The 12,602-nt window shown below is 33.4% G+C and overlaps 1 protein-coding gene across 9 annotated transcripts in view; it reads right to left on the bottom strand.

Annotated features, from left to right (window-relative positions):
* The window catches only part of NOX4 (NADPH oxidase 4), a 189,392-nt gene that overhangs the window by 83,341 nt on the left and 93,449 nt on the right, over window positions 1–12,602 (bottom strand). For all 9 annotated transcript variants that reach the window (XM_081281667.1, XM_081281669.1, XM_081281675.1 and 6 more), the window contains one exon: window positions 12,501–12,563. In XM_081281667.1, coding sequence (XP_081137793.1) covers window positions 12,501–12,563 — 63 coding nt within the window. The remainder of the gene's footprint in view (window positions 1–12,500; window positions 12,564–12,602) is intronic.

The raw sequence follows: 12,602 nt of genomic DNA, 5'->3' as shown, positions 1-12,602 counted from the left end.
ATCTTCTCAAAAGACATTACCATAGCAACTAGATACCGCACCTATATTAGTTCTCTTACTAGCTTCAAGGAGAAACTGCTGAGCATTACAAGCATGAAAAACAGAATGCCAGTTACCCCCTGGGAGTTTGCTCACCAGAGGAATGCTTCCCTGTACATTTCCACAGTCTAAATAGGCAAAGGGGAAAAGGGAAGGGAGGGGGCATAGGTGTAGGAAAGATGGTAGAATGCGATGATCATCATCACCCTAAGGACATGTAAGAAGACACATAGGATGTGACTCTACCTTGTGTACAACCAGAGATATGAAAAATTGTGCCTTATATGGGTAATATAAATTGTAGTGCATTCTGTTGTCATATATAATAAGTCAAAAAATTTAAAAAAGAAATTAAAGATAACACAAATAAATGAAAAGTTAACCCCCTGCAAAAAAAGAATACCTATGTACAAAGAACTCAAAAAACTTAACACCAGACAAATAAATAACCCAATCAATAAATGGGCAAAGAAACTGAACCAGCTCTTTGAAGAAGAAATATGAATGATCAACACATATATTAAAAAATGTCCAACATTTCTATCAATCAGAGAAATGCAAACTAAAACTATAGTGAGATTCCATCTCACTCCTGTCAGAATGGCAATTATCAAGAATACAAGTAACAATAAATGTTGGCGATGATGTGGGGAGAAGGGTACTCTCACATATTGTTGGTGGGACTGCAAATTGGTGCAATCACTCTGGAAAGCAGTGTGGAGATACCTTAGAAAACTTGAAATAAAAGCACCATTTGACCCAGATATCCCACTCCTTGGTCTATACCCAAAGGACTTAAAATCAGCATATTACATTGATGCAGCTATATCAATGTTTATAGCAGCTCAACTCACATTAGCCAAACTATGGAAACAACCTAGGTGTCCTTCAATGGATGAATGGATAAAGAAAATGTGGTATATATAAACAATGAAATATTACTCAGCCATAAAAAAGAATGAAATTATGGTATTTGCCAATAAATGAATGAAACTGGAGAATATCAGACTAAGTGAAATAAGCCAATCCCAAAACCCCAAAGACCAAATGTTCTAATTTGTGTATAATAACCCAAAACAAGGGAGGTTAGAGAGGGGAATAATAGAAATCTATTGGGTTAGACAAAGGGAATGGATGGGAGTAGGGAAAGATGAAAAGACAGTAGTAATTAACTGTATATAACTTTCCTAGCCTTGTATTTGAATACATGACCAGGGTGACTCTGCATCATGTACAACCACAAGAATGGAATCCTAAATAGAATAAGTTATATTCCGTGTATGTATAATCTGCCAAAATATAACTAAATGTAATATAACTAAAACAAATCAAAGTCTTTAAAAAACTTGAAAAAAATTATGTTATTAAAAAATACATACCATTTCATCTGTTAATTTAAATAAAATTTTAAAATGCAAATTAAATGTAAAATAAATAAAATCTTTATAAATTAACTAGAAAATTAATATATGTCATGAACTAATACAGTTAGTAAAATGTACTAATAGCCTATGCTCAGGACACATTAAAGTAAGAATTCTTATTTTTCTCTCTCATTATGTATCTGAGGACAAATAGAAAGTTCATTAAAAAAAAAAAATGGGACAGAATCAGCAAAGGCGGTAAAGGAGATCACACAATTCAGCCCAAATTGTGGACAGAAAGCTATGCCAGGTAGGACAATCATCTTGTAAGCCCACAGCTAGCCACTGTCCCTAGGAGGAATTAAAATCACTACAGCTTCTACACACCTAGAGTAGTAAAAATGCTGGTTCTTAAGATGGTCTCTGAAATGGGCTGTCTCAGTAATTCATCTAGAAGGAAGCTGCTAGCTGGAGGTTACCCAAATCCCTACTCCCTCACCTTGGATTAAAGGACTAGATAGAGCTGACTCAAAACAAAATCATTCCTTGGGGATGCTAACCCAAACCCAGGGCTCTGCATAACCTCCTCAGTAGGTCAGGCCAAGATGACCCATCTGATACCCTAGCACAGTCACACTGACTGGTAAAAGCCAGGTGAGCTGTACTTAGTTGTGGAAGCTTCTATGCCTACGACGCCCACAGAAAGCCTTCACCCACAGTTCCCACAGCTGCAGAAAGTCATCATGTGCTTAGACACTACCACTATAAAAAAGCCCCAGCAGAGAGAAATGAGTACACAGTGGTCCATAATCACTGGCTGCAGGATCTCAGATGTGTCAAGTGTCACTCTACCCCAGTCACTAGAATGGTACCTCAGTGATCTACATCAGCCAGGGTGGAGTCTTTTGTGCCACAAACCACTCAGAGAGAGCCTGTATTCACAGGACCCATGATGCAAACAATGATGACGCTGTGTATGCTATAAAGAAGCCTGCACAGGGAACAGGTATTCAGGGTCCCACAACAGCAACAACAGTCCTGAGCCCTGTACCATGTGCCCCCATACTCAATAAAAAGAGCAAGCAGATGCAGAAACCTCAAAGTATGCAGATTCAGGCCTCTGGGCTGATAAATAAGCACCTATTACAGATAAAACCATAGCAACCAGGGAAGTAGTGTGTGTGCCCCAAGAGCCCAGATGGGAGTCCCAGAGTTGCCAGTTAACTCAGTTCTCATTCAGATGAAATTCAGACCAACAGAAGGCAATTCATGTGGATGATTCCCAAGGTACTAGTGGAAAAAAATTGCAGTATACCCGCAAAAGGGGTTTTCATAGAAGCATCATACAGACACCACTACTGCCCACCACCCATAGTGCCCAGATACAAGTCCACCAACCTGTTACCTGTGCACTCCAGAAGGGCAGTGGCCCTACATTCCCATACCCCACACACTCCGAAATATACACAGGGGAACCCACACTGTATTTGACAGTGCTGGATACATGAAACTTTTCTTTAGGAGGGCACATAACACTGCATCCCTGAACAGAGAGTAACTTGGCTGATAAGGCACAAACAATTATGAACTATGACTCAGCAAAAAATTCATACATACCTAAACATACCAAAAATCAGAGGGTGTCTCCTAGAATTATATCAGAGTATAATCACTTTCTTCATTTTCAAGGAAACTGAGAATAAAGCTAAGACATCTTCTAAACATCCTAAATCCTTTTTTTTTTTTTTTTTTTTTGTCCACTATCATCACAGTAAGGCCTTAAATACTGTCTGCCAGAGAATTCCAGCCCACCATCCCAGCCTTCTTTCCCTCTAAATATCCCATACCAGCAGAACATAGACCTTTCTGGGAGAAATGTGCCCAGTGGAGCTGCCTACAGAGCAGTCCTGATATGCTTCTCCCCTCCAAATCTTTATGTTGATCCAATCAACTTCTTAGCCTGCCAGCTGAGGGTTTATACAATCAGGTTCCAAATTACTGACAAAATAACTGAAATAATCCTTTCAATGACTATTTCTTAAATTTTAGAATCCAATGACAGCTATAGACATACCCCCCACCTTAATTCACCCAGCCACAATCTTTTTTTTTTTAATATTTATTTTTTAGTTCTTGGCGGACACAACATCTTTGTTGGTATGTGGTGCTGGAATCGAACCCGGGCCGCACGAATGCCAGGCGAGCGCGCTACCGCTTGAGCCACATCCCCAGCCCCAGCCACAATCTTTCAGAGTGCCTACTGTTCCCCACGCACAGTTCTCAACACTGTTGGAGAGATCCACAACGGAGAATAGACCAGGTCCTTCACTCATGTACTTTACTTTCTCAAGGAGCAAAGGCAAATAGAAAATACATGAACAAATTATAAATCTAATCATCCCAATTAAGAATGAGTTTTAGAAAATAAATTTAAAGAGGATAAAAGGTTAAAGAGTGACTTAGATAAGGAGATGGAGAATAAAGATAGCATGTGAGCTGAAATCTGAATGATAAAGAACCAGCTACAAAGGAGAATTTAAAACTCTCTTCTAGCCATTTTAAAAAATAAATAGTTGAGATAATTAATATGCTAATTAGCCTAATTTGATCATAACATATTGTATACCCATATCAAAACATCATCCTAAAACCCACAAAATAGATGTTTTTTGTGCTGAGAATTGAAGACAAGTCATAAACATGCTCAGGATATTCTCTACAACACAACTACATCCCCAACCCAATATGTACAATTATTATGTCAACTAAAAATAAAGTAAAATAGCCACATCAACTATAAAATCTCCAAAGAAAAAAAGAAAGAACAAACCAGCACTGTGACTATCAGAGTATATAGTGCCCTGCATGTAAATGAAAACTCATGGCAACAAAACTGATAGTGTGTATACACTTACATGGCTATACTCAAATCCTTATAACATTCAAATTAGGAAGATTCAGTAAGAAATCTCCCCACCTAGACATTAAATATCATAAATAGTTGGAACATCAATTTTGATCTTAAAATATTACTTTTTTATTGAATCAATACATGTTCCCTCAATATTTGATATTATAGTCCTCAACCCAATAAATTGTATTTATTGTGTTTTAGAGCATTAACTGGAATAATTCTTTTCCTCATCTTTGCTTTCCTAATACTGCTTTATACTTGCTCCTCTTAGTCTCTTTTTTCCCTCTTGCCTTATCCTTAATGTTAGTTGTTTCTCTAAAAATTAAAGGTAAAATATAATGCAAATTATTTCATTTTGAGAATAAGGTGATAATTCTAAATTGCTTACATAATTTTTATAACAAAATTTAAATGTTAATCTCCTGCCTTAAATCTCATTTCTTTTTTGTACCTTGGTTCATATTACTTGTCTATTATATCTCTTTTTTTTTCCTTTTCTCATTTTTTAATCTTCTCTTTTCAACATCTATATAGTGTAAGAGTAATTTTACTATATTCAATAATCCATTTCTAAATCTATTTAAGAACATTATTATGATTTTATACTTGGAATTGAGGAACAATGGAAAATATTTTCAATAAGTTTATTTTTATTTTTCCTGAGGTTTATTAATACATGGCTTTGATCTGAAGTGCTTGCAGTTAATAGGGTTTAGTATCTTCTCTCAAAGTGGTGCTGAGATTTGGCATTGCAGAGGATACATTGAGCAGCAGTATCAATATTTGGATATTTACTTTGCCTGTGGGCTTTAATAGCAAAAAGCTCACAAAATAGTCTCTTGCATAAAAGTAGGAGATAATCATCTCAGCAGATGGGAATAACATTAAGAGAAAGCCTTTAAATCACTCGTATAGAGGAGGCACGAATATACAAACTAAAGAAATGCACAACCTTTTCAATGAAATAATATCAGAAAAATTTCCAAACTCTAGAAATAAGATGGCAACCCAAATACAAGACCCACTTAGAGCCTAAATAGACAATATTTAATAAGATCTTCTTCAAGATACACTGTAATTAAGATGTATAATACCCAGAACAAGGATAAAATTTTAAAAGTTGGAAGAGAAAACGTTTAGAGGTAATATTTAGAGGTAAGCCAGTTAGATTTTCTATTGATTTCTATGCCAAGACCCTAACAGCCAAGAGATTTGTTGTTCCTTTTTTTTTAATTGAAAGGTCAAATATTATATAAATTATCTTATTATGAGAATAAGGTCATAATTCTAAATTGCTTACATCAATTTTATAATAAAATTTAAATGCTAAGCACTATAAAATTTATTCTACATATTAGCTTTTAATATTATACAAACTTTTCTCTTAGAAAATTATATATATATATATATATAGATATATAGATATATAGATATATATGTATATAGATATAGATATTTGAAGCCAAAACATCTTTTCAAAGCTGAAAGAACACTATTTAATTTTTATTGCAACAAGACACTAAAATGTACCTAAAATTTTTCAAAAAAAAAAAATTCTAAAGTATTTCACCATGTTAGTAATAGAATTAAATAGAACTTATACAGACCCCCAAAGTCAGCCATAGATAGACATAATAACAAATTAGCCAAAAATAGAAAATAATAGTTCACAAAATTAAAGTAAGCTTTTAAAACAATGTGAGGTTCAGTCATATGAAATTGCAAATATTAGATAATTTTAACTTACAAAAAAGAGATTCACATTGGTAAACTCAATATATTTTGTATTGCTTTCTGAATTCCAACCACAGTAAATGCACTGAAATAAATCCTCCCTCCCAAAACAATTAAACAAAAACAGAACAATCCCACATTACCAAAGCATAGAATAGTGCACAATGTTATCAGCGTTCAGGTTCTTTATTGTTGTTGTTGTTACTACTATTATTATTATTGCAGTTTTATGATTATATAGTAGTTGGGCTCATACAGGTTAGGGGAATCATCCAACAACAAAATAAAATGATTTTAAATATCCATGCCCCAAATGTCAGTGCATTTAAATACATGGAAACTGATTTGGGTTCATGATCCTTCCTTTTTTCTTCCTCTTTATATTCCTGTCTTCCCACTACTCTCACCTTCTCCTTGAAATAATACATACCACGCCATGAAAAACGGGTACCAACAAAGTTTGCTATATCCAGCAAACCTAAACTTCAGAATTAAATATGAATTAAAACATTTCCATGATACACAAAAATTACCACAATTTATAATACTAAGCTAGCACTACAAAACATACTCTAAAATATTCCATACAGAAGAAATGAAAAACAAATACCAGAAGCTGGGTATGGTGGCACACACCTGTAATACCAGAGGCCCAGGAGGCTGAGGCAAGAGACTTTCAATTTGAAGGTCAGTCTCAGAAACCTAGTGGGAACCTCAGCAAGTCAGCAAGACCCTTGCTCAATTTTTTTTTTAAAAAAATGAAAAGGACTGGGGATGTAGCTCTGTGGTAAAACACTCATGCATTCAATAACTAGTACCAAATAAATAAATAAACATCAGAGCCAACATAAGAATGAATCTCACTAGAAGAATAGTCAAAGAATAATCAAGTCTGAATTAAACAAATAAATCAAAATGTCAGGAAAAAAATCATCTTTCTATAATAAAACTAAATGTAAAAGGTTTAAACTCCCCAACTAAAGCAGATTGGCAGAACAGATTAAAACACAGACCAACCATAGGTTGTTTTATAAGAGAGTCATCTTACAGGGAGACATCTATAGGCTATTGGGAAATGATGAAAAGCTATACTGTGTAAAGGGAGACTGAAAGTAAGCAAGGGTACATATTTTCATAGCTGACAAAGATGCCTTCAACACAACATAAATCAGAAGAGACACAGAAGGCCATGCCACACTGGTTAAGGGAATCATCCAACAACAAGATAAAATGATTTTAAATATTCATGCCCCAAATGTCAGTGCACTTAGACAGTATAAAACAAATCTGTATAAAACAAATCTTACTCAAGAGAAGAATCAAATAACCCCCAATACAATGATACTGGTTGATTTTAACACACCTCCCTGACCAATAGATAGGTCATTCAAGTATAAACAAGGTAAGATTTCAGAAATAAAATGTAATATTAATCAAATGGACCTAACAGAACTCTATAAAATATTTGATTCATTAACAACCGAATTCACTTTCTTCTCTGCTGCACATGGAACCTTCTCTACAATAGACAATATTTTAGGACACAAAACAAGACTTAGCAAATACAAAACAAAAAAAGAGATAATTTCTTGTATAATATTAGATCATAATGCAATGAAATTAGAAATCAATAACAAGATTAAAAAATAGAAACCATTTTAACACCTGAGATTATGTATAAAATTTTGAGTGAGGATCATACCAGAAATCAGTAGAGAAATAAAAAATATTTAGAAACAAATGAGAATAGAGATACAATATATCAAAATCTCTGTGACAATCTGAAGGCAGTTCTAAGAGGAAAGTTTTAGATTTGAGTGTCTCTATATATATTTTTTAAAGCAAAAATATCCAAAATAATCTAATATTAGAACTGGAAGAAAAAACTAATTACAAAATTAATAAAGGACAAGAAAAAATTATGATTTAAGCTAAAATTAATTAAATTAATGACAAAGAAACAAGACAAAAAGAATTAATACAACAAAGAGATGGTTCATTGAAAAGATAAAAAGGATTGATGAACATCTAGCCAATCTAACCAAAAGAGTCGATCCACATCAACAAAATTACAGATAAAAAAGTAGATATCACCAGAGACACTTTGGAAATACAAAGAATTATTAGAAACTATTTTAAAAATTTAAACTATATAAACTGTAAAATCTACAAAATACTGACAAATTTCTTGACATACACAAACCACTCAAATTGAACCATGAGAATAGAGAAAACCTTAGCAGATCAACATCAAGCAATAGGTTTAAACAACAATAAAAAGCCTTCAAAGAAACACCAAAGATGAATGGATTCTTAGCCAACTTGTACCAGACCTTTAAGAAGAACTAATGCTGAGTATTCTCAAATTTTCCCCTGGAACAAAAAGGGAGAGAACACTGCCAAATTTATTCTATTTAGCCAATATTACTCTGATACCAAACCAGACAATGACATCAAGGAAAGAAAACCACACACTAATATCCCTGATGAACAAAGATGCAAAAATCCTTAATAAAATGTTAGCCTGCTGCATTCAAAAATGCATTAAAAGGATAGTACACCATGGTCAACTGAATTTCATGCTAGGGTACAGAGTTGACTGAACATATGTAAATCAAAAAATATAATTCACCACAAAATAGAATTAAGAACAAGAATCATATGATCATCTCAATAGATGCATAAAAAGCCACTGACAAAATCCACCACCAATGCATGTTAAAAACGCTGGAGAAAAAAGCAATAGCAGGAACTTACCTGTACTTTATAAACTTACTTTACTTTATAAAGATATACAACCAATAAAGATATACAACCAACTCAAGATGACATCATACTGAAGGGTGAAAAACTGAAAGCATTTCATTATAATCAGGAATAAGACAAGGATGTCAACTCTCAACAACTCATATTCAGCATAGTTCTTGAAATTCCTGCTAGAATAATCTAGCAATAGAAGAAATTTAAGGGATATAAATAGGAAAAAAAGAAGTCAAATTATCTCCGCATGCTGATGACATGATCATATATTTAGAAAACCCCAAAAAACTCTCAGAAGACTTCTAAAACTGATAAACCAATTCAGCAAAGTAGCAGGATAAAAGGTCAACATACAATAAAAAATATATTTCCTATACTCCAATAATGAAGCTGCTGAGACAGAAATCAGGTTAAGTATTCTTTTCACAGTAACCTTGAAAGAAAATTGGAAGGGCTGGGGATGTGGCTCAAGCGGTAGCGCGCTCGCCTGGCATGCATGCGGCCTGGGTTCGATCCTCAGCACCACATACCAACAAAGATGTTGTGTCCGCCGAAAACTAAAAATAAATAAATAAATATTAAAAAAAAAAAGAAAGAAAATTGGAAGAAAAAAATCTAACAAAGCAAGTGAAAGATCTCTACAATGAAAACTACAGTATATTTTTTTTAAAATATTAATTGAAGAAGACCTTAGAAGATGAAAGGAATTCCCGTGTTCTTGGATAGCCAGATTTAATATTGTCCAAATGCTTATACTACCAAAAGCAATATACAAATTTGATGCAATTCCCATCAAAATATCAATGGCATTCTTCATAAAACTAGAAAAATAGTCCTAAAATTAATTTGAAAGAATAAGAGACCCAGAATAGCTAAAGCAATCCTCAACAATAATGATGCAAGAGGTATCACAATAACTGATCTCAAATTATACAACAGACCTATAGTTAAAAAAAAATAACAACAACAAAAAACAGCCCAATAATGGTATCAAAATAGTCATAAAGACCAATGGAATAGAATAGAAGAGCAGGTAGAAAAAGCCTACAGAATGGCAGAAAATCTTTGCCAGTTACTCCTCTGTCGGGGGATTGATATTCAGAATATATAAAGACTTCCCTCCCTTCCAAAAAAAAATCAAAAAGCAAACAAACTAATACCCTAGTCAATAAATGGGCAATAAAACAAGCTGGACATTTCTCAAGATAAGAAATACAAATGGTTAACAATATGTGAAAAATATTCAACATCCCTAGCAATCAGAAAAATACAACTCAAAACAATATTGAGATTCCTTCTCACTCCAGCTAGAATGTCAAATATCAAGAATACAAATAATAATAAATGCTGGTAAATATGTGGAAGAAAAGGCACAATCATACACTGTTAATGGATCTGCAAATTCTCAGATACTTTGGAAAGCAGCATGGAGATTCCGCAAGAAACTAGGAATGGAACACAGTATAACCCAGCTATCCCACCCCTTAGTATTTTCCAAAAGAATGAATATCATAATACTTACTGATACACAATCATCAATGTTTATAACAGTACAATTCACAATATCCATGCTTGGAAAGTTAAGGTCAATTGTTTTCTCTCATGTATGGAAATTAGAGTAAAATAAGGAAAAAAGGTATGAGGGAGGATCCCATGAAATGGAAGGAATATTAGTGATTGTGAGAAAGGAAATTGAAGATTCCCTATGAGGAAGGGTATAGGAAAAGGGAGGGACTGCAGAATGAAATGGACCAAATTATGTTTGTATATATGAATATGTGTATAAAGGTAATTAAGGTTATACATATATATTATTATATGTATAAAGGTGAAGTCCACTTTTATGTATATCTATAAAGCACAACTTTAAAAATAAATAAATACAAAGAAGATAAGTAGAATGGAGGAAGTGAAATGGGGGAAGGTATAAAGAGGAAGTATTGGGTCCTGAAATGGAGCAAATTATATTCCATGCAGGTATGGTTATGTCAGAATGAACCCACTATTACGTATAAGTATTATGTGATAATGAAAACACTCTTAAAAAGTATAATTTCAGAAGTGAATAAAATGATTCAAATTGAAAGAAGATATTTTATATTATCAAAGTTAATAGTAATATAATTACAAAGTACTGGGCAGGAGTCATGTAACTAAGGTTGTATACCTGTTATTTTATTGGATAAGTACCACTAGCACTATTTTGCAGACCAAGAAATTGAAACTTAGGGAAGTCAGGAGATACACTCACAACATACAGATCTAATAAATAACAGCTGAATTCTAAAGTTCTGTGCTCTTTATACAAACACACAATTTCATTTTATTTGACATATAATTTGGTCTCCCTTCTTCAGTTCTCTCTTATCTTCAGTTTCATTTCTTCTATCTGTTCCTTACATTCCCTTCAACCCCTCTAATTTCCCTCCCATTTTGTTTCAAGCCAGTTACAAGGCTGTCATAGATCTTACCACAATTTCATTTTAAAAAGCTAGGCAGCCCACATTAGGAACCTGCATAAAGTCCTTAAGGTTGTACACTCCACTCCTTTTGTGTTTCTCATTTTGCCTCATGAAAGAGGCTGGGCTAACAGAAGAAGGGTGGACCTAGAGGTCTCTACTCAATGTGTACTATAGGTAAGAAATTCTTTGATTTTCTGTGTTGAGAGAGCATAAAAGTTTTCAGTGGTAGTGTATACCAAAAAGAAACATATATTATATGTGTTTTTTGATGGGTACATTGTATCTTCCTGTACACACTATTCTACTTTTGAGCATGTTGGAAATTATTTTATAAAATAAAGTCTCCCTTGTCTGTACTTGCCATTCAGCAATTGCATTCTTTGCTTATCCCATGTTTACTATTTCATGCTCTGGTAAGGAAATAATTTCAAAATAAATCTCAACACAAGGAAAGGTCAATTTCTGAAAAAAAAATTATCACTATAAGATTATGTCAACTTAAATAAAGACAAATTTACTTAGACATTTTCTTCTTTTTTTCATTCTTATCTTCTTTGTATGATACCAATTTCATGTTTATGGGACACATGAATGCAGAGAAAGGGAAATGTCATATCTGTCAGAAATAACACATGATTCAGATGAAACTCCAGAGGAAAGTTCTGTTAGTGAGATGTATTCAACAAGCCCCTTGCAGTCGGTATGTAAAAGAATAACCCTCTGTCACAGGCACATCCTAGAGGAGCAATGGACATGGCCCTGCTCCTTGGCTTCCAATGTTGTATCCTAAAGTCTCCAAGATCCCAATTTTATAATCCATGTGGGCAATGCTGCCTTGATTTTCTGATTCTCATATCCTTAATCTTATTTTCTAATTCCTCTGCTTCAATTCAGAGTATCCTCTTTTCCACCTATCTAAAGAAAACTTTATTTTATTTTCAAAAATACTTCATAAAAGAGAAAGTGAAAATATTTCAGAAATTTTCTGTTTTGAATGAACAACCTTTAATATATTTGAAGTACGTTACTTATCAAATTGTAAACTATCAGAAAGTAATAAAAAACCACATAGGTTCTGAATGGATGCATTTCTTTGTAAAAATATAGTTTACTGAAACATTAAGAATATCATAAAAGCCTTGAATAATTTTTTGAATGAAGTTAAAAACGCACATAAAAATCCACTGCACTCTAAAATTTTTAAAAATCAAGAAACAAGTGTCTTACCATTGTGAGAGTAAATGGATGGTTTTCCAACGCAGATACACTGGGACAGTGAAGAATAATATACTGAAAAAGCAACAAACAGATTGATTTTAAATTACTAAA

This window comes from Spermophilus citellus, assembly GCF_964194105.1.
Source record: "Spermophilus citellus genome assembly, chromosome: 2".
Taxonomy (NCBI): domain Eukaryota; kingdom Metazoa; phylum Chordata; class Mammalia; order Rodentia; family Sciuridae; genus Spermophilus; species Spermophilus citellus.
The sequence above is the reverse complement of the archived record's forward strand: the minus strand, read 5'-3'. Positions and strand labels throughout refer to the sequence as shown.